The sequence below is a fragment of the Phascolarctos cinereus genome, unplaced genomic scaffold (assembly GCF_003287225.1).
Source record: "Phascolarctos cinereus isolate Bilbo 61053 unplaced genomic scaffold, phaCin_HiC Scaffold_726;HRSCAF=1367, whole genome shotgun sequence".
In the NCBI taxonomy this organism is placed as follows: Eukaryota; Metazoa; Chordata; class Mammalia; order Diprotodontia; family Phascolarctidae; genus Phascolarctos; species Phascolarctos cinereus.
In genome coordinates this window covers 34,661,567-34,685,460 of record NW_027556098.1, presented here as the reverse complement: position 1 = coordinate 34,685,460, position 23,894 = coordinate 34,661,567, and the positions used below count along the sequence as shown (strand labels likewise).

The window sequence follows — 23,894 nt, the reverse complement described above, 5'->3', positions numbered from 1 at the left end:
TGTCATATTAGCCAATCTGATAAGTGTAAGGTGGTACCTCATAGTTGTTTAAATTTGCATTTCCCTAATCGGTAATGATACAGAGCATTTTTTCATATGACTATAGAAAGCTTTGATTTCTTCATCTGAAAACTGCCCGTTCATATCCTTTGACCATTTATCAATTGGAGAATGACTTATATTCTTATATGACTCAGTTCTCTATGTGTTTGAGAAATGAGGCCTTTATCAGAGATACTTGCAATAAAAAAATTTCACACGCCATAACTTGTTCAGTCATTCCTTAATTAATGGACAAGTTTCCAATTCTTTGCCACCATGAAAAGAGCTATGAATAAATATATATTTTTTTTCAAATGGATCCTTTTCCTCTTTCTTTGATCTCTTTCAGATAATGATCTGCTAGGGCTGAGTCAAAGGATATGCGCTGTTTAAAAACTTATTGGACATTGTTGCACATTATTTTCCAGAATGATTGGGCCAGTTCACAGCTCTAACAACAGTACATTAATGTCCTTGTTTTTCCACACCCCCTTCAGCATTTATTATTTTCCTTTTTTTTTTGTCAATTTAGCCATTCTGATGACTGTGAGATAGTTCATCAAAGTTGTTTATTTTGCATTTTATTAATTTTTTGAGATTTAGAGCATTTTTTTGTATAGCTATTGATATTTACATTTCTTCTTCTGGAAACCGCCTATTCATATTCTTTGACCATTTACCAAATGGGGAATAGCTCTTATTCTTATAAATTTGAAGTAATTCTCTATATATCTTAGAAATAAGTCCTTTACCAGAGAAACTTGCTGTAAAGATTTTTTCCCCCAATCTTCTCTTTCTCTTCTAATTTTAGCCATGTTGGTTTTGATTGTGTAAAAACTTTTAAATTTTGTGTAATAAAATTATCCATTTTTCTAATATTATTTCTTTTAAGAAATTAATTCTTCTTCTTAATGGTATATAAAAATGCAAGTGTTTTAATGGGTTTATCATATAACGTGCTACCTTTTTAGTGTTTTTTTATCTCAGGTTTTACTTGTTTCCTCATATATAAAATAATGGATTTGATTTAGACTAGATTAATCCCAAAGTTTTTTTAAGCTTTAAAAGGCTGTGTTTTCTAATTCCCAGGATATCTTTAAAAGTATTAATGAGTTGGTAAATATAATCTAGATTTTAAAAATGAAAATAATAATTTCATATTATTTGTTCTGTATAAATCTGAAATCCTTGAAGGATATGGACTATTTGAAATGTTACCGCTTTGTGCATCCTTAGACTAATACCGTTATTTTACAAATGTATCAGTTATTGTTACAAATCTTAAGGCCATTTTTATATGAAGATCTATATTGTTTTTTAATCTTCCTAACAGGTTACCACCAAAGAACATGATTTTGGCCTAGGGGCTCCAATAAAAAAAGCTGAGAAATATCGTAATACTCCCCAAGAAGTGAGAAACCAAGAGAGACTCATCCATAAGCTAAATTTACAGGTTATAAAAATTAAACAAACATGTATGTCATTTTCTTGCATTAATATGTGTTGATGCTATATAGCAAATGAGGCTAATAAAAAAAATTTATAAATTCTTTAAGACCAAACAGTTCAGCCTTAAATGCATATGTTGTTATTGACAGCTTAGAGTCAAGAAGTAAACCAATTTCTGTTATTTGTTTACTGTATTTATTGTTTGCTATTATGTTATAATCACATTTTCTTCTGTTAATTTGAGATCAATTTTCAGAGCTGAGATTTTTAAAAAAAATTTTTCAAGTCAGTGCAGCCTAGAAGAAAAGTGAATGAGTTATGATTCATCAGTTACATTTTAATATTATATATAATTAGACTTGCTTTGTGACATTGAATAATTTGCTTAACTTTTCCACTTCAGTTTTATTAAGGATATTATTTTAATTATGTGATTGGGCTACAACAGAATATATAATGTTAAATTATTTTTCTTTAAAAATTTCCATTTGATGCATTGAGATCGTTGTGTTTGCTTATGGGGATTTGGCATCAATCTATGGTTCCTTTGTAATGATTTTCCTAGGCTACTGGGTAGGACCCGAACCGTTAGAGTCATCATAACCCTGAAAGGTACTCTGGGACCTTAATTCACAGACATCTCTAACAAGGTTTATAATATATTTAAATACTTCAGTGGATTTGTGGTCTCTTTGATGTGGATATTGTCTCCATTAGGATAGATAATAAGCTACCCATACCTTCTTATCCCATGTGACTTTTGTCCATGTACTCTTATATATCCTTGTTATTTCACATGAATTTATGAGAGGTAATGTGAAGACCTTAGTTTTAAGCAGAGGAATAGTACCAGCCATTAAACCATTATGGTTTAAATTTTGTTTTTAACCATGATTTTAAAATAGTAGTTAGTGTTGTAGTTTAAATAGAACAGTAAACAATTTATGTTGATTATAGATAAAAATTATACATTTTAATTGTCATGGAGCCCATTATATTGGTAAAATTCAGAAATAGGGGCTGATATTTTTCACAAGGAGGCAATTACAAGGCAGCAGCTGGGTACTACAAATTTTTAAACCCCTTTGAAGACAGAAGGGGCAGCCTTACGATTCCCAGATTTGCCCTCTTATTCGTCTTTGGTTTAGTTTTAGTTTGCTATATTTTCTTAGCCTAGTTCTCGTATCATACTGGAGTCAGCATGGTATGTAGTGAAAAGGGTACTGAACTTGAAATTAAATCTTGCCTTTAATGTTTATTTATTGTCTCTGTGACCATAGAACAATCACTTCAACTTTCTGAGCTTTAGTTTCCTTATTTGTAAAGTTGGGAGATGTATGACCCTGAAGACATATCTATCTATCTCACAGAGTTGCCTTCAGGGTCAAATGAGATTATGCATACAAGAATACTTCATGAACCTTAGAGTGCAATATAAATAAGGCTTGTTTTCTGTGACTGTATTTGTGTACCAAGCTAACTAATGACAGACTGATTTTAACCCCTTAAAAAGGAGTTAGTTCATCTTTACTCTAATTATTGCTTTTCTAATTTTTGATCCTGAATGTCATGAATATTATGAATATTAGTTGAGGTATGGAAAATTATAAGGTTGAAAGGCATCTAAAGCCCATAGTTTCTTTTCATTTACAAACGTGGCAGTATTTTCCTAGTTTTATAGGTTTAAAAATCTTAAGTTCCTGTTTTTTAAATCTTCCAAAGTTTCTGTTGCTTAAAAATAGTTCTTCTTTGTATCCAACTTCAAGTATAAAATCTCTGTGCTCTACTTAAGCTTATCAGTAAGTATTGAAAACAGTGATTTGCATGGTTAAAAACTTGATTTTTAAAACAGGCCCTGCTCTTTAGGAATTTAATATGATTTTGGGGAAAAAAAGTGCAGATATCATAGATGTCATGTAGGTAAAATATTCATTTTTAAGAAATGGTTTTGGGTTTCCATGTTTTGGGAGTTTTTTCTGTTTGTTTTTGGTCTGGTGTTGGGATTGAAAGGAGGAATGAGGGAGGATGAATCTGAAGCTAAATAACTAGGGATGCTGTAGTTTTATAAAATCCTTGAATGCAGTAACTACATTGTATTATCTTTGTGTTTCCCTACAAGTGCATAGCACAATACCTTGCAAATAGTAGTCTTTTATTTGTAGGATGAATGCAAAGAAGTATGAAGATTGAAAACCTGGTTTTCTTTTCATTTTAAATAATCCAATGTTGGTTTCCCCCAATCTTACCCCACACCCTCTATTAGCCTCATAGACTGAAGGCATGTGGACAGTTGTAGGGATGGGAGTGATCTATTTTTTTTTTGACCTGGTGCCATCTTCCTTGGAGAGTGGTAGATTGTAGGAAGAGATCACATGCCTTCCAGAACACTTAGCAAGGGGTCTTGCACAGTGAGCCCAGACAGTGTTTATTGCTGATGAAAATGGTCAAGGCAGTTGGTTGCATGTTATAGAAAATGCTCATAGTATTTAGACCTGGAAAACACCTTAGAGGTCATGGAAATCAGTTCAGGCTCAGAGAAGTTAAGTGATTTGCCCGAAGGCACAGAGGTATTAAGAGAAGGTGGCAGAATGGAGACGGGAACCTAGGCTTTCTGAATTCACTCTTCCTGTTCTTTTTTTTATACCACACTAAAATTATCCCTGCAAAAGAGTTACATTTCTGGTAATGGCATTTCAAATGATATCACTTTAGCCAAGAAAATTTTATTATTAAAGTAATACGGAAATAGTTTTTGAGATGTGACTTCATTGCTACTAATGTAGGTGTTTTGTCCAAAAAATTATATGCAAAAACCAAAAATGAATGAAGTTTTTATTACCTGCCTGTTTTATTATAAAATGCCAACTTATGCTATGAAAAAAAATCTAACTGTGGAAACCATCTGATTCTTTTCTTCTTAATTCTGGTAGATTGAAGATCTCAAGCAGACAAATCATGGCATGGAAGAACATGTTAAGAAACCTTTGGAACTCAGAAAAGTATTGACCAGTTACAGATAAGTGGTTTAAGCAGCCAGAATGTGCATCTTTGTAAAGAATTGATTAAAGTAGACCAACTAAAAGCAGCTGGAAAAAGAGAATTGTTATTGGATACCACATACAGGGACTTTTAAATACTCAAAGGTATTACTAGACATATAACTCATTAAAAATGAAATTTTGTAAACACAGAGAAAAGTGAGACCACCAATCAAATCAACATTTATTTTTGAAGTACCTACTATGTGGTGGGTACTGTGCAGGAGTTATAGAGACAGAAATCTCTTACCTTGAGGAGCTTACATTCTGTAGGAGAAGACAAACATGTACACACACACACACACACTCATATATGTGTGTGTGTATACACCTGTGTGAATGTATATGTATGTGTGTATATACATATGTATGTATGTATGCATATATGTTTATGGGGTGGTGGGGAGGCACTAGCAGCTAGGGAAATCAGGAAAGGCCTTGTGTAGGAGGTGGCTTTTGAGCTTTAAAGAAAATTGGAATTTCTCAGAGGTGTAGGTGAAGAGGGAGTACGCATTTCAGGAATGGGGGATGTGGGCTGGGTGCAAAGACAGAGAGATGGACAGGAGTTAGAGAGGGTGTGGAACAGCAAGGCAACCAGTTTGGCTGCACTAAAGAGAGCATGATGGGTAATAGTGTTTAATTATATCCAAAAGAGTAGGGTAGAGACAGGTTGTGAAGAATTTTAAAAGCCAAACAGTTTGCATTGGATTGGAGGCAATAGGGAACCACAGTAATTTGAGTAGGTGAGGTGACATGGTCAGGCCTGTGCTTTAGTGGAGAGACTTGAACAAGGAGGAATTAAGGACTATTAAGGGTTCCCCTGAACTTGTCTTTTTGAGTTGCCATATTTTCCACAAACACTGGATCTGGAGCATACAGGAAGCTCTGAATGTGTCAAAATGAAGGCTCCTGCCTTGTCCCCTTCTCCTGGACATAATTTGTTGTTTGCATCCCAAACTGGACTCCTTTTGGGTCCTTGGGAGTCAAGACAGGCACCAGACAGTCTGCAACTAGGCTTATGCAGACCAGTGAAGATAAGGAGACTGTTATATCTTCATGGTTTAGCAGTTTCCAAGGGAAAAGAATGTGGCTTTTGCTGTCAGTTTGGTCTTCCCCTTTAAGTGGGGTTTTGTCCTTTTCCTACCTTTAGTGCACCTTTCCTCTCCCATGTAATGCTCCTTTAGGTGGAGATTCTGGTATCTCCTTCTTCATTTGTCCTGCTGTCATAAATATTCAGACTTCTGCATGGATTGTGAACTCTTTGGCTTCCACATGCATATTCATTTCTCTTGTAATAAACCTAGTTTTTACACAAGTTTTGTGAAGTTCTGATTGCCTGTTGACAGAGGCCATCATTATTGTCACTTTTAAAATTTGAGATTGGCATTATGTTTAAACTTTAATTCCAAAGGCTAAATGTTGTTTTAAGTCACATTTTTATTTCTTGATCGCAGTATGTATGAAATGTATTTATTTAAAATGCAAATGTGCTTTTTTGTTCATATGTTTTTTTTGGTGAGGTGTGTGCTACGGTTACCCAAAAATAACACTCAGAGGTATAAAGTGAAAGATTTATTACATTCTCATGAGGAGTGGGCATCTGCTTTATCCAGCAGTCTGAACAAAGCAAGGCGAGACGCAAAGGTCAGAACAAAGGTATACAGTCCTAATGCAGAGACACCCACCCACCACTGGCTGTAAATTCCCATTGGACAGGAATTTCAGCCTTACAATCTAAAATGCAAAAATCTACCCCAGAAACGAGGAATCTCATTATAATACTACCAATCCTAGCTATTTTATCCTTATTTAGCATTAGCCATTACCCTAATACTAATGTAACAGTACAGATCATGTGTTTTCTAGGAACTTGAAACTTGGGCCTTTTCAGGCTAGTGTCACCAACCTTGAGTTTGTAACAGTCTACAAAACTGTTACACTCAGTCCTGAGATATCTCACATTTTTACATTGTCTCACTCAGTCCCTCCACGTTTATCTTACTGAGATCTCTTCACAATTTTGTAACATCATCTCACACACTTCATCTAACTCTCCTTCATTCCTATCAGGATCATCCTGTTCTGATGCTGCCATAGGTACCCAACCCTTTCCCTGAAAAAGCAACATTCTGGTATTATCAGAGGCAGTAGTAATCATTTTAGCAATGCTATCTTTTACTAACTTAGTAACTAATTGAATTATACAAGGTACACATATAGGAAGTAAAATAATTCCACTAAAGGCTCTTAGCACAAACCGCAGGAGTTGTTTCTACCAACTGCCCCCAAACCAGGACCACCAAGTGGTGTTAAAGGGAGTTGACCATGTTTGAACCAGGACATGGGCCAATTTTCTAATTTCTTTGTTAATGTTTTTGACTGCCTGTCCTACATCATCTAGTTTTATACAACATGTTGACAAATTCAGTTTCCCACATACACCTCCTTCTTCAGCTGACAGATAATCTAATACTAGTCTATGTTGCAAAATAGCCTCCCAGCTCTGCTCGGCATGAGTTGCAAGTAAATCAGTAGTTTTGGTGGTCTGATTAGTTATAATTTCTACAATAGCCTGTAACCTAATTAATCTATTTAATAAATAAATCGGGGTCCTGTATCCCCAACTTCCACCCTTGTGCCCAGGTTGCTGGTCCATATTCTTTTATTATCCTTTCCAGGGGCCAGCCATCCCCCCAACCGTTAGCATTTCCTGTAGATGAATCAGTTGACCTCCGATCTCTTTTCAAGGTCATCATATAGTTGTATCCCTAACTGCTTCCCTTCTTGTCCTGATAAGAAAAAGAATTTAGGTCTCACTAATCCAGTATAACAATTTCCAGTCCAATCTGTTGGAAGGTGTGTATAAGCAGTTAAACCACATATCCAATAATGGCATTTTAAAGCTGGTTGTTTTTTACTGAAAATTCGACTCACATTTCCTCTTGATGGATAATATTGAATATCCCTGTCTGCCAATGGTCCCCTCAGAACTGTATATGGTCCCCATCTTTATAAATACATTTCCATAGCTGTTTATTTTTTCCAATTACAATTTTCCACCCCTGGATCTGAATTAGTACGATCCTCCTTGCTCCAAAATTTCCTAAAATATCCAGACCATGTTTGATTTCTCCATGCCCAATCATAATAAGGAAGCCTCAGTTTCCCATTAATACTATTTTCATCTTTACGTAGATTTAGTCTCTCTAAGTCACCAATTTCCTGGGAAAGATTACAGCTTAAATGAGAATTCCCTCCTGCCAATACATATCTGCAGGTTGTGCGGTATTTAGTACCAGTAAGGTACCTTGCACTCTTACATGATATCCATGTCCCATTAGTGCATTTAGGGAACAGTCAACTTCAAAGTAACCAATCTGGCAGGAATAAGTATACTCACATGTACTCATCCCCAATTGCTTTCCTCTACCCTTTTGATTAATACAATACTTCCCTTTAATTGATTCAGCTAGGGGCCAGGAATGTTCTTCCGTCTCAGCCCAAAAAACCTGTTTGATTATTAACCTCTGATCTGTTACTTAAGATCTAGGCTGGACTTAAGGGCACGGGTACCTATGGCCATTGCTCAAGCTGTTGAGGCCCCCCCAAATCCAACAGTTCTTGAGGTTAAATATTTCCCCTACTTTTTGCATAAATTGTATGAATTGATTCTCTTGTGGAAACAGTACAGGGATAGGTGCAGCAGTAACAGTCACTATAAGAAATGAAAGAAGTTTAAGGATCATGATAAGGACCCGTAGGAGGCAGTCTCCCTCATAGATATAGTTTGGGGTCCTCTTGTTTTTCAGCAATCCATTCAGATGGAGGAGGCGCCACTGGTCCTTTTACTCTGGTGTGATGGGTCCAACCCCACTCCTGGCTGCGAACTGCAGTATCAGACATTAAAAGTACCTGAAAGGGCTCATCCCAATTGGGGTGAATTTGTCATCTTTCCAAGATCGAACATATACCCAATCACCTACTTGTAGTTTATGAACAGGAAACCCTAGAGGGAGAGTTTGAGCAATTGGTCCCTTTAAAATTCAAAAAGTCTTTTCCTATACAGCTGTCTGGCAGGGGATATCATCAATGAAGTCCTCTGGTCCTTAGTGTTTGTTCCAGCCATTTCCAGCACCTTGTCTTCTTGTAGGAACCAGCTTTCTATCCATTCTCCTGCAAAAGTGACCTTAGCACAATTTTAAATTACCATTTCTAATCCTTATAACCCTGATCATTTTACAAACTCAAAATTGGAACCATGGTCAATTGTCATGTTTAAGAAATTCACCTCAGAACCCAGTGTCTCATACTTTACATTAATCCATTATTAATTTCCTCACCAGGAGGGTGAGATTTCACTAAGGGGGTTAATAACAGGCTCTAGTACATGCATAAATATATTAAATAATCAATTTTAATACAGTATATATAAAATCTTAAACTTTTAGTCATGCCATGTTTCTTCGATAGCATTTACAAAATAAACCTAATTGTCTCCATACCATTACCAAGAATTAAAGGACCCTAACTCATATAGGAACACAAGTCCCAGTTCTATAGTGATCTGAGATGTTCCATAATCAATTATTTTAGCAACTTTGTTACTGTACTTACAAAATCTTCTGATTATAGAACAGTTGCCCTCTCAACCTTCCCATGAAATCATACCTGCAGTTCATACATGCCCCTCACAGGGCTACTGGCATCATGGATCATTGGCTCAGACAACCTTCCTTGATATTTACACCTGGAGTTAGACTCAGAAACAGTCAGTCATTAGAACCAGCAGGTTTCAACAATCAGTTTAAGGTATAACTGTAATCTCACATTGCCTAAGGAACATCTCCAAAGTGAGCCCTAAATAACTTGCGTGCATTTCCACTCTTGTTCATAAAATCTACTAAATTGGTGCAAAAGTCCTTAAATAACACAAATTGTAGAGTATTATCAAGAAACTAAATTCCTAGTTATCACAGAATCCCTATATATCACAAAGTTCCTTGGTCAAATGGTGTTATAATAGAATCTCACATTGGTAACAGTAAAAGACTGATTACGCGAAAAATACTACTGCTCTTAGAATTCTTTTAAACAAACAGAACATCTTAAGGTGAGTCTTAAGCAGTTTGCATAAATTTCTGCACAGGTTCTAGTTCTAGATAAAAATATCATTAGATTTCCCAGTAAGATAACACAAAAGAGCTCGTATCTTATACTGACCACTTGCTCTAATCATAGAAACTTACTACAGAAGGAAAAAGAGCAGGGACATGTGACATATCGAATATAACAAGATAAAATATCCTTAACTTTGTTTAAATTCAGATAGAGTCGCAGTTCTCCAGTCATGCAGTATCTGTTTCTCCTCATAGCCAGACTCAGGAATAGTCAGGTGGGAAACATTCCTTTCCAAAGGAACACGATGGGGAAACAGCCAGGAGGATCCCATCCTAGATTGAGGCTAAGATTGTCCCCTCGGCTTTTTCCTAAATGAGTCACATTTACCTCCACCTGTTACCAGTACAGAATCACATTCACTGGCATCTCTCTCAGTTATTGATTTTAATGCAGACAACTGTATCCAAATTCAAATTCAAAACAGAATTAGTTATAGTCCCAAGACCCTTTTACCTCAAACTTCAAGTGTCACTAATCATAGCTTAAAGCCAGATACAGTTAATTTTGCTCTCGTAGAGTTGCAATAAGCAATAAAGATTTACCAGGACTTGCATACATAAGAGATTTTACTTCACATCTTTCCTTCTCAAATTTAAACTTGTCCTGGTGTAAAAGCCAATCATTAGAAATAATTTCTATACACTTACAAATTCTCAGCAAGCTAAGTTCGTTTTCTAGGAATTGCATAATCCTAACAAGTTCTTTTCTCATGGTTTCCAGGGACCTTGGCAAGTTTACAAAATAATGAGAATTGCCACAGCCCTTGGAGAGGGCTACACAAGGCTGCTGAGTCTTAAAGGAAGACAGACAAGGGATTTTGGGGAGTGTGGCAGTGTCCTTGAATGGGCAGAACCAACCTGATAAGGCTGTACACTATCTCCTTCTTTCCACATGTAGTAATTAATTAACCCTTTTAGGTTTTAGCATGAAACTAAATAACTTAGTTAACAATCTCACAAATTTCATAAATGATAGCAAAACAATTTTAAGTAAAAATTCCTTTTTAAAATAAAAACAAAATTTGGAAATTTTATACTTTCTTAAATTACAATATTTAAAAGGAAATGTTACAAAACAAGATCATATAGAATGCCCCAACAGCCAAATTCATTCCTTTTTTTCTTTTCTCTGATTTCACAATTAATTTAACATTCCAGATTATAAAAGAAATTGCCCTTCCAGCAACATAACTAATACAATTGCTTACTGGATTATATCACATAGGAAAATTCAGAAATATGTAAGCGGTATGTTAAAGACTTAAAACAGACCTAATAAAAAATCTTTCTTTCTTTCTAGACCCCTTTACCAGGTCCAGCAGTGTCCTGGGGCCACTCCCAATCAAGGTTCTTCAAGACCTAGACTTCCCCACAACCACTAATCCCTGCCTTAAGAGCCTGGCTCATACTACCCATCCTCCAACCTGGTTGTTAGCCTTAAGAAAGAACCTAACAACATTTTGATTATAAAAAAAAATTGCATTTCTGACAACACAGATGATACAGTTGCTTACCAAATTATACAATAAAGGAAAATTTTGGAAATACAAACTAAAGTAAATAAAACTTTCTTGGGGCCACATAGTTAATAAATTTCTTAATGCCAAATAACAATATGTACTCTTAAAATTGGTACAAATATACCTTTCTAAATTCAATACCCTTGACCCTTTATATATTTCTTCAGTATTTCAGTTCCCCATTCATGTCCACATTTTCTTGCAAAAGTTTTACGAACAGTTTGGAATCACCTATCGTAACATCTCAGGTCAGCTTAAAATGTACTGGGCCAGTATTCTAACTATTTCTTTTTGCTTTCCCTCCAGGTAGACACCTCTGGAGCTTAATAATTAATTGACTACTACACAGCTTTCCTTTTTGAATTTCTGAAGGGAGATATTGAATAGGGCTCTTCCTTCCTCCCTCTCGCCAAACGGCTTTTACAGCTTTAGTATGCGTTCTAAACAATTCACTTGTCTCACACAATTTTTACTATTTTTTTTCACCATATGTGTTTTAGTTTCTTTCAGTTTACTTTAATAACATTCAAATTATGAAAAGCCACTTGACATAACAATACCAAAGTTTAACAATTTGCAGATTCTTACATTTTCCCAATTTATCTTAATACCAAACAATGTAATAAATTCTGAACATCACGTTTCATTCAGCACAGCCTCTGGCTGCCCACAAATTACCTTTTGTTCCTGTTCTGGTACACAAAAACTTTTCTCTTTTATATAAGGCAGGGAATGGTTAAAGACTTATTTAGCCTGCTTCCCTTTGATCTGAGCACCCTCCTTTCCTCCTTATCTCTCTCTCTCTTCTATCCACCTTAGGAAGAGAATATTTTCCAACAACTCCAAAAGTTTCCAAACCTTTTTACTTTCAAAACCTCTATTCACACTGTGCAAATAAATTATACCTTCCTTAAGCTTCCTACACATACTCCTCTCTCCTACATGCTTAAACCTTCTTGCCTTCCTTCTACCTAATTATCCCTCTGATGGACTTTGATTAAAGTCCCTTTAAAACTGCACATACTTTGTTTCTTTCTCATTCTGACCTGACACTTTGAGGTTCCTCCTCAACTTGCTTTTTACCAATCATATAACCTAAGTAATAAAGTATATATATTTTTTCCCATTCTCTCCCCCATCCACCTGCTCCCGGGAATGTGGCTGGTATTAGGGAGGGGGGGAAGGGGAGAAAGTTACTAGCAGCATTTCAGAATCCAGTTGCAGCCCTTGGCTGCCTGGCAGTAAAGGATCAACAAGTCACAGACATTAATCACAGACCATCATTCACACAGAAACAGACAAACATAGAACAAAATGATAGGGAGAATCCAAAAGCGAGAAACTTGTCAGAAATCCCCTACCAATCATATAACCTAAATAATACAGTATTATTATTATTTTTGGGAGGCGGAGCCAGAACCGCTGGCCCCTGAGAGGGTGTTGCATCCCACCCCTCCTGAGACACTACCTCCCCCTCCTTATTATCCTCTTTCTTCTTAGATTTATTTTCACTCAAAAACATCCTGCTCCCTGGAAGCCATAAACAAGCATATATCACTTCCTCCGAGTCCACAGGATCCTTTTTATTCACAAATAAATTTAATTTCTGGCATACCCAGTCTTCGGCCAAGCCATAATAGGGCCAAATCATGCCACTCCCAATATCCTTATTACCCCAAACAAAACAACAGTATCTAATCATTTTCTTTTTATCCTTCCCTTTATACTTTGGCAACTTATTCCAATTAATTTATTTCCCAAAGGACTATTTACGGGTATTCTTTTAATTTCAACTTCTGTGGAGGGCAGCTTGGACTGAGCCTTGCCCATTTCAATATTGATGGAACCCCTGGTTCCGCACGGCCAATCACAGGGGAGTTGCCTCCACTTCTCAGTCACCCAAGAGCCTTCCTATCTGGGGCACCCCTTCCAGAGTTGGTAAACTCTTGACTCAAGGGTCCCCTAGGTGCTTACCTTGGGCCATGTGCACACAAGTTACCTGACTGCTCTGTCCACACCAAGGGTCAGGATTTGCCGCAGAGTCCTCTCCTTTACTTTCACTATACACCTAGTCTCTCCACTTCGGGTCACTTCACCTGGTGGAAGGGGAAAAAATCCCAAGCAGCATGGGCTGCCTAAAATCAAGGCAGGGTGCGCCTTCCCAAGAGGCCCAGGACTCTGCCCTTCCACCTGGTCACGTTTTCCTGGCCAATGCACCAAATACTGTGTGCTACAGTTACCCAAAAATAACACTCAGAGATTTTCTAGGTATAAAGTGAAAGATTTATTACATTCTGGCGAGAAGCGGGCATCTGCTTTGTCTGGCAGTCTGAACAAAGCAAGGTGAGACACAAAGGTCAGAACAAAGGTTATACAGTCCTAATGCAGAGACACCCACCCACCACTGGCTGTAAATTCCCATTGGACAGGAATTTCAGCCTTACAATCTAAAATGCAAAAATCTACCCCAGAAACAAGGAATCTCATTATAATACTACCAGTCCTAGCTATTTTATCCTTATTTAGCATTAGCCATTGCCTAATACTAATGTAACAGTACAGATCATGTGTTTTCTAGGAACTTGAAACTTGGGCCTATTCAGGCTAGTGTCACCAACCTTGAGCTTGTAACAGTCTACAAAACTGTTACACTCAGTCCATCTGAGAGATCTCACACTGTTTACACTGTCTCACTCAGAGGCAATTGGGTAACTTGCCCAAAGTCACACAGCTAGTGAGTGTTATGTGTCTGAGGCTGGATTTGAACTCAGGTCCTCCTGACTCCAGGGCTAGTGTTCTATCCACTGTACCACCTAGCTGCCCCCAAATGCACTTTTAAAACAAAATCAGTTTCATTTATTAATAGTCACTAATAGTCTATAATAAAAAGGACATTATCATTATAAAAAATAGAAAACAAGGGATAAATTTTAACTTGCTGAATATTCTTCCCTTGTAATGAATTTCTATATTAGTTGAGTGTATCTATGAAAAAAGATTATTAATTGTTAGTAGAGATATTATTTGTTATAGCATCCTATGCATTTTAACAAAGCAGTGAAATCAGTAAATGGCCTGAGGACAAAGTCAACATAAACATAGGTTTTTGGTGGCCATTGGTTGTTATATATTAGCCAATTGATGGATTTCAGTAAAACGTCACTGATTTGGATTAAGCATAAACCAGTCTGAATGATTGAAAAGTCTGAATCATAGGATATCTAAAGAAAATAATGGTAGTATTTTGAAATACATATAGTAACTCAGACTAGGCTAGAAGAATTAGATCTCTAGGGGAATTGCTTTAATGAAGACATAAGAATTATTTGTAATCAGCGTATCAGTTATTTACATGAGACATTTTCTAAAATGTTAAGGGTACCCAAAAGTAGTGTAATAGTTTAAAAATTCTTCCTATAGGGTTATTTTTTTGAAGCTGTTAATTTTCATATATATAGTATTAGTGCTAACTTTCAATACAGTGTACCTTACTCAAGAAGTTTTTGTTAAGTACCTAATTGTATGCCAGGTTCGGTGCTAAGTGCTGGATACAAAAAGGGAAACAGTCACAGCCCTCAAAGAGTTTACATCCTAATGGGGGAGACAGCATCCACATGTATATATGTTCAGAGCAGACACAAGGTACCTTGAAGGGAAGGCACTAGGAGCTGGGCAAAACATGAAAGGCGTCATGCAGAAGATGGCAGTTGAGCTGTTTTGAAGGAAACCAGGGGAGATGGATATGAAGGGGCATATTTAGGAATGGAGGACAGCCAGTTCAAAGACCCAGAAATAGGAGATTTAATGCCCTGTGAAGAAGAGCAAGAAAGCCAGTTTAGCTGAACTTGTGTGTGTGTGTGTGTGTATATACATGTGCATGTGTGTGCATGCGTGCATGAAGGGGAATAATATATAGTAAACTTGGAAAGGTAGGATGAGGCCCGAAGACCTTTAATGCCAAATAGTTAAGTTTGTATTTGATTCTAGAAGTAAGGAGCAATTGAAGTGAGGGGGAGATGGGGTGGGGTGACATGGTCAGACCTGTAACTTAAGAAAATAACTTTAGTGACTGTGTAGGGAATTGATTGGAGTAAGGAGAGCCATGAGACAGGGAGACCAATGACAAAGTTGTTGTAATATTCTGGATGAGACGCAATGAGGGCTATGTGAATGGTGATAAGAGGAGATATTTGAAAGGTGTTGTGGAGGCAGAAACTACTTAAATATGTGGGATGAGTGAGAGTAGGCAGTCAGAGATGACACCAAGGCTATAAACCAGGCTGACCAGGAAGATGGTGCCTTTAACAGAAATAGGGAAGCTCAGAAGGCTAGGTTTTGAAGAAAAGATAAATACCTCTGTTGTGGATATGTTAAGTTTGAGATGTCTATGAGACATTCAGTTGAAAGTGACAACAGGTGAGTTGATGATTCAGGCCTTGGGCTCAATTCTTCACAAATGAATTGTGGAGTCATAATTAAATAAGATTTTACAGTGTAAATTCTATAAATTTTCATTCTTTATGAAAAGCAGCAACTAATTGAAATGTGATAAAGCATCAGGAAGAGAGACTATATGTAAGAAAAATACTTCAGTAGGCAGTATTCCAAGGGAGGGTGTGTCCTATTCAGAAAAAAGTTGTCAAATGTTTGAAAGGACATGATGGAACAGTGTTAGAATGGGGGAATATATTTTAGAGTAAATACTACCCTGGAATAGGTTTTGAAAGTGGCAGTGTATTTTAGGAAGCGAAGCATACAAAATGGCAGGGATTTATATACAGTGTGGCTTCCTTTTCTATTTGAGTTTGACAATACTGGCCTACAATAAATAGTAGGGATGATGATAATTGGAATATAGGACCCAGTGAGGAAAGTAGTTCTAGCTTAGGAGAGTAATATTAGAGAAAGCATAGGTTGTCCCGAGAAACACTTGCCCCAGAAAGAAATGTTAGACTGATACAGAACTTGAAGAACTGTGTGCTGAGTTGGGCTGTGTCAAGATTCAAACTAAGTATATATTATGGAGTCTTTGTATACTTTAACCTTATTGTTACCAGGCAGACCACAGGTGTGATATCTGGAAATCCTGTGGGTAGGAGTTTTAGCACCAGAATTTCTCAAATGAAAGAGGCTATCTTGAGCTACAAGAAAGTGAGCAGGATTTGAAGCTATTTGGGATTTGTATTCAAGGGTGAATGGAGAGAATATTTGATCTCAAGATACTATCTACACTTTTAGGCAAAAATGTTAGTGTAGATTTATCAAACGAGGAGAGTTTATTCATTAGACCATTTTTAAAAGAAAAAAATAATTTTCCTTCGTTTTCTTCTTTTAATCCTTTGAATTCTTTTCTATGTTTTACCTTCACTTTGAGGTGCTTCTGCATTTTTTCCCCATTCTTCATTTTAAACTTTAACTTAATTATTTGAAATAGGAAGAAGCAGAATACTATTTTCTTTGTTTTGGCCTTGATATAGCTGCTCCATGTTCTTTATTATATCAAGGCTCTTTTGGGGTAAGTTTTAAGTTTCATGTGTTGTTTTTGAATTAGTTTGCTTCTCTTCAGTGTTTTTATTATTATGGGCATTGCCATCCCCCTTACCTTTCTGGGCAATCACATCTATCAGCAAATAATTTTATTTTGTTTTTAAGTAGTAAGCATTTTACGTATTTAAGGAGTATTTTTTATATTTTTAAGTAGTATTTTTTATTAGTCAATCAACCAGCATTTATTAAGCACCTTCTTATGCTAAGCACTAGGGATATAAAGATCAAAATGAAATAGTCTATACCCTCAAGAAGCTTTGTAGTAAGTATTTTAACTGCTAAAGTTGTGCTCTGATACTTCATCATAGCAGGGAGGTGATGCTGGCTTCCTGAAGGTAATGGGAACAGGGCGGAAAAATTACCAAGCTGAAAGGCTATGAGTTGGGCGTAGCAACAGACTTCATCTGTCATCTGAACACCAGCCTGCTTATTCAGAAAGGTTTATTAACAGAAGTTTATAAAAGTTCATATGATAAACTTATTTAGCAGCTACAGCTCATGAAGACTAGGGCGTGGTGGCATTGTGATCTGATCTGTATATTGCTGGAGGGAGTACTGATACAAGTGAAATCATAAGTCTTTAAAAATAATTTAAAAGTAATTCTTTATTCAAGGAGCTATACTAGATGCTAGTTCTTTGGGCCACTTTGGGTCATTTCTGTTGTATACCTTTATATTAGAGTCATCTTGTCTACATTTTACCTAAAGTACATCTCTAAAACTTATTGCCTTTGTCATTCATAAACCTAAATATGTCCTCTAAGATTTTCCTAGTGGAGATCACTAGACGGACAAATAGATCAACTGAATACAACAAACATTTTATTAAGTGCTAACTTTACGCAAGGCATTGTGCTAGATGCCAGGGATACAAAATAAAAATGAAACAACTCCTGCCCTCAAGGTACGAATTAGACTTAGAGGAATACAATATATACACATGTACATGGTAAATGAAAGGTAGTTTGGGAAAAGACAGAGAGCCTTAGTTTGGGGAATCTGAGAAGATTTTTGAGGAGGTGATGCTTGAAAAGAAATAATGATTCTCAGATTGAAATGGTGTACTCCTGAAATAGTTTATGTAAATGTGTGGAAGCAGGATATGGAATGTCAGTTGCAGGGAACAGCTAATAGTCCAATTTGGCAAGAATGTAGAGTGTATTAAGGGAAACAATGTAAGATAAGGTGGGAAAGATAATTTGAAGCCATATTTTAGAGCACCTTTTAACCCAAAAGAGAGCGTTTAAAGAAAGCCTGTTTTGTAGTAGACAAGCTTATTGGACATTTCATTTTGAAAGAAGGAGAATTTTACAAGTTAAAAAATACTGGAATATTTTTATTCTGAATAAATTTTTTAAAATTAAATTTCTATTTTTTGGAAGTTCATGTAGGGAATATAAAGATATATAACAAATACTCTCTGTCATCCAAGATTTTACATAGGAGGAGTAACCCATGTCCATAAATATCTATTTTTTTTCCTTTTTGGTGAGGCAGTTGGGGTTAAGTGACCTGCCCAGGGTCACACAGCTAGTTGGTGTCAAGTGTCTGAGGCTGGATTTGAACTCAGGTCCTCCTGACTCCAAGGCCAGAGCTATAGCCACTGCACCACCTAGCTGCCCCCCCCATAAATGTCTACAATGAAATCTGTCATATATTCCATACATGGCACAAACATAGTGCAATGAATGTTGAAAATGAGGGATTATTCTCATCTGTTGTAATCAAGGAAGTCTTTCTTCCTCTTTTTATCAGTCCTGTTTTCTTATTTAGAGATGAAATTAGTATGATTTGCTTGTGAAAATGTCCCTTGTCTTGTATTATATCACAGAAATATCTGTAACTGAAGGCAAAATTACCAGAATGACCTGGTCTTTTATGTCCCAATTCAAATGCTTCTGAATTCCATTTTTTTTAATGGATTCCCTTTGTCCAGTGCTGTTTTTCTAGTTTAACAACCATGAAAGTTACTATTAACTTTGAAAATCAGGTACATAGATTTTAGGTATTAATTACATGCTTACACATGCTATTTTTGGTTTGTTTTCCAGACTGAACTTAGATGTCAGCAAAATAATATTATGGTACTAGAAGATACAATATAAAGTCTTAGATATGTAAGTATGTATTTTAATATAGTTTTAAGTACTTGAGTGTATCCTAATTATTTTAAGAAGCTACTTTTTTAGCTTTGTGACCTTGGGCAAGTCACTTAACCCTGATTGCCTAGCCAAAAAAAAAAAAAAAGAAGCTGCTTTTTGTGGAATTGTTAGGAATACAGAGGAAAAAAATTAGCATACAGTCCATTTGACCTTTTGTCTCCATGATTGGATCCTCATGCCAGATAAAACTTCAGATGAATAGAAAGCTGCCTCTTTTAACCATTAGCTCTCCAGTAAAAGAATGCCCTAGTATGCAAAAGTGGAACTTGATTGCTAGATTTCCCCTTTGCTTGTCCTTATCCTGAAAGATCAAGAATAATTTATCAGTTGATCAGTTTATGAAGCCTTATCATGCTATTTGGGTTTCAATCATTATTAATGAGAGTGTTCTCAGAATTTGTATTTGGCTTTTCATAAACCCCTTAATTCAGTGTTTTTTTTTTTAAGCCAGCAGTATTAAGTCAGTTGACTCTTCATTGAAATAGCTTGAATTCTTCTTATCCACAGAAAGATATTGCATCAATAATTATTTTAGATAAATCCTTTTTTTTAAGCTTTGGAGTTAAAATAAACTTTATGAGCACAAAACATTCAATTTATCTAAAATACCTTGTTTTGCTGTTATTCTTATCTACAAAAATGTTAGTTAAAGAATTTGTAAAAGAAATGTGTTCAGATTGATCTAAAAGGATAGGAGTTCATAGGAATGAAATTCTAACACTGAGAACTATGCCAGGATACAAACATTTAGTCATATTAAGGGATAGACTAGCAACATACAGAGCTACTAAAATAAGCAATGCCCGTTTATATGACTATTTCTAAACCTATTGAAATTGAGAAGACATTTCTAGTCAACTTAAACCTTTTACCCTTTCCTTCAAAATTAATGGAGTTCACAAGGAAAAAGCAATAAATTAAAAGAAAAGGTAAGCTACAAATGGAACCATTATAAATAACAGGAAGAGGAAGCCTTGACAGTAAATCAGAAATGAAATAGATGTAGTATGGCTCTTGGGTCAGGAGAGAGATATTGGAGATAACTATGATGATGTAAGAAACAAAAGACATCAATAAAAGCTTATTTAAAAAAGAAATGCATTAGAAATGATGTAATTCCAGACTTTAATCTATAATCAAATTTTATTTTATTTTATTTTTTTCAAATTTGATTTTAATGATTGAGTGATTGTCAATTTTCATCCTATTTTAAAAATACTAGTTTCATTTGGCTTGCAGTAAACTACTTAATTTTTTCCTCCTTGGCAAGATAATTTTAGACTGAAAAGGTGTTAAATCTTTTTCTAGATTTGATTCTTTTGTCAAGACTTTAGGAGCAGACAACTCATCATAAGAGTGAAGCTGAAAATTTGGGAAAGATGATTCGAAGTAGATCTAAAAGTCCTCGACGCACTTCTCCACCTCCCAGGGTACACATGGTATCTTGTGATATATTAATTTATAATGCAAACAAAATATCTTCTTTGGCCTTTCATTTTGATTTAGCAGTAAGTGGTTGGTGGATGATTCACAGAGATACCCTTGACTGTGGAGTAAATACAAAAGAGCAGATGTAGCGTGCTTTGTGAAAGTAAGCAAACTGGTTGGGCAAAAATCGGATGAATGGGCATAATTTGAGAAAATAATTTTTTAAAAAAGGTTGGATTTCTTAGGGATAACTACATTAATTTCACTTGCTTACCAAGTACCAGTGTGTATATTTAGATTGAGGTTACATACTCCCATCATTATTAGTGGAAAAAGTACTGGATTTATAATTAGCGGTGTCTTAGATTTAAAGCCCTCTTCAGACACTTAACGGCTGTGTTTTTTTCCTGGTAAGCCACTCCAACGCTCACAGCCAGTTTCTTTAACTATGAAATGAGGATAGTGATGATAATTGCATTGCCTACTTGAGAGAGCTGTTGGGAGGAAAGTACTTTGCAAACTTTAAGACTTGTTTGAAAAGCTTGATTGTGAGAGGAAAGCTAAGGAAGGATAGCCAGTGAAGGCAGTACAGTCAAAGTGTAGTTTTTGCATTAGAGAGAAGACTATGAATATTTGAAGGCAGAGTAAGGAGAGGAATATAGTTGTTTCAAAACCCTAAGTGTCAAGATTTGTAAAATTTCTGTCATGATTTTAGGGAGCAAATTGTGATTCAGAGCTTTTGAAGACAAGAGATCGTGAGGAACTTAGATGTATGTTGGACAAATATGAGCGTCACTTGGCTGAAATTCAGGGTAATGTCAAGGTTCTCACATCTGAAAGAGACAAGACTTTTCTTCTTTATGAACAGGTAATTTTATTTGTAGATGAGCAAAAGATCTGAGGAGTAATTTATCCAGCTGTTAAAGGTGTATCTTTTTCCCATTAAATTCTAAACATGTGCTTTGTAAAGCCATTAAACTAACGAGACATTGCAAATGTTCTATAAGATTTTCTTAATAAAATCTTATTTTTTTATACTGTTATTTGGAGTAAGAGGTGTTTTTTAATACACAGGAGCATATCATATTAGCAAAGGATAGTGGGTGCTTTACAGTGATGGACCTGGGTTAGCAAAGGGTAGAAATCTCAGATTCTGTGAAATAGCAAAGTTCTGAAACACCTTTAAGGACAAATAATTACTTTGTAAACTCCCATATCATTGCTTAGTAGGCTTATTCTTTTAAGACACAGCTCACCCTTTTCTGCCTGAAGCCTCCTAACTGTGCTAGTGTCTTCCCTCTCAGAAGTATTTAACTACTTTATGTGTGTATATATGTATACAAGCATATATTTATGCTGTATGTGTTTTTATGTGTACTTGTTTCCCCATTAGACTGTAAGCTCAGTACAAGCAGGGATCATTCCATTTTTTTGTAGCACATAGCATAATGCTGGCAAATATTAGGTGATTAATAAATACTTGGTGATTGGTTGCACAGGGGCTCATAAGAATGCATTTGCTGAAACTATCCTAGTGGGGGACCTCAACCTTCCCCTCTCTGTACTAAATAAGTCTAACCACAAAACAAACAAGAAAGAAGTTAAGGAGATGAATCGAATTTTAGAAAACTTAGATATGGGAGACCTCTGGAGAAAACTGAATGGGGATAGAAAGGAATATACTTTTTTCTCGGCGGTCATAGCACAACACAAAAATTGACCATGTACTAGGGCATAAAAACCTCACAATCCAATTCAGAAAGGCAGAAATATTAAATGCATCCTTTTCAGATCATGATGCAATAAAAATTATATGTAATAAAGGGCCATGGAAAGATAGACTAAAAAATAATTGGAAACTAAATAGTCTAACCCTAAAAAATGATTGGGACAAACAAGAATGCATTTGCCTGAACTCTTTAAATCTGACTAAAAGGCTTTAAATAAAAGGAAAAGGGTAGAAGAAAACTATACATATATACATGAAGATACCTTACTGATACCCTAAAGAGGAGCTAAGAAGAAGAGAGCTTTGAGACACACAAAATTTCACAAGAATCAAAGTCCAAGAAAGGACTTGATAATAAAACACATAGCTTTAGAGATCTGTGTGCATATGTCATCAACAAGCAAAGTTGAATGTTTAAGATCCTAACATAGAGGAAGCTTAGTAGGATGAGAACCATGACAGAATTAGATAAGGTAGGTTATGGGATAGCATTATATATTAAGACAATTTACTTATGTGAAGAAATCTAGGAATCAGAGGGAGAAAACGTGCTAGGAGCATTTGGATGAAAATCAGTGAAAGCAGAGAAATGATAATCATCATAGTCTTCTAGAGACTATCTGGACAGAAAGAGGACATAGATGAAGAGTTTTAGGGAAAGATAAAAAATTTGGCATGATATAGTCATGATGGAGACATACATACTTATTTGGACTTGAATCTCTCTATGCTAAAAGCAGAATAGTGTATGTGTTTTTGACATGCCTTTATTGCAGTTTCATCCTTCAAAAGGTGTATGACCTAATAAGGGGAAATACAATTGTAGGTGGGATTCTCACCAACCAGGAGGTTGCTGGGGTGGAAAGGATGAAACCTTAGAGGAGAATGAACTATTCTATCTTAGAATTCTTATCAGAGGAAAAGAAAGCAGAGACTAGTTAGGTGCACAGTAGATTTTGGAAGAGCAGATTGTAAAGGGATCAGAGAAGGACAGGGAGGTTCTTATAGACCAAAATTTTTCAAAAAAAGCTGGTTCATTAATGGTGAGCAAAATTCTGAAGATGAAATGGAAACATTGAGGAGGAGGGAGGAGCATTTAGGTGGAGGAATGTACAAATTGCTGGATTTGGAATCAGAAATTCATGAGTTCAAATCTTCCCTCAGACACTTACAGCTGTGTGACTATGGGCAAGCCTCTTAGCCTCTCTGAGTCTGTTTCCACATCTGTAAAATGAGGGGGCTGGAGTCAAAATCTTCTCAGGTTCCTTCTAGATCTAAATCTGTGATCTTTTGAGAAAGGAGAGTTAATTTTAAAAGACTGATGTGAATTATCAAGGAAGTCCCCAATCCACATAGATTTTTAAAAGACACACCCAGAAAATGGAAGCAAGATCAGAAGAAACAATATGGCCTTTTTTGTTAACTCTCCTTTCTTATAAAATCAAAGCACAGTGCCAACCCTAAGAATTAGCCAAGGCTGGTGAAGGAATCTACAAACAAAATAAATTTGGATTTCTTTGGCTATATGAAAGAAGAGGACTGTTCCTTAGGTGAGATAGGCCTATAAGACTAATGAAAAAGAGAAGTCATGGCCCTTAAAATCTTATTTTCATTCCGTTTTCTCTGCACACTGATCTTTGGAATAAAAAGGAAGCAACTATGGATCATAGTGAGTTGCCAACCGAGATAATTAGGGAAGGAATAAGAAAATACCTAGTGGCCTTTGATGAATCCAGGCAACCAAAGTACAGGTAAATTGAGTATGGAAAGAATGGGGGATATGCAATTGCTAAGCTTCTGTC

The 23,894-nt window shown here is 35.9% G+C and overlaps 1 protein-coding gene across 8 annotated transcripts in view; it reads left to right on the top strand.

The window, feature by feature from the left end:
* TSGA10 (testis specific 10) overlaps positions 1–23,894 on the top strand; it is a 97,562-nt gene that overhangs the window by 14,303 nt on the left and 59,365 nt on the right. For 5 of the 8 annotated variants that reach the window (XR_013482793.1, XM_020992820.2, XM_020992819.2 and 2 more), the window contains exons 2-6: positions 1,376–1,517; positions 4,422–4,634; positions 18,825–18,890; positions 20,244–20,374; positions 21,079–21,231. Coding sequence is in view for 6 of the 8 variants with exons in the window: in XM_020992820.2 (XP_020848479.1) it covers positions 20,315–20,374; positions 21,079–21,231 (213 nt within the window). In the remaining 2 variants the exon portion in view is untranslated. The remainder of the gene's footprint in view (positions 1–1,375; positions 1,518–4,421; positions 4,635–18,824; positions 18,891–20,243; positions 20,375–21,078; positions 21,232–23,894) is intronic. The other 3 variants (XR_013482794.1, XM_078146376.1, XM_078146375.1) reach the window with 2 other exon arrangements.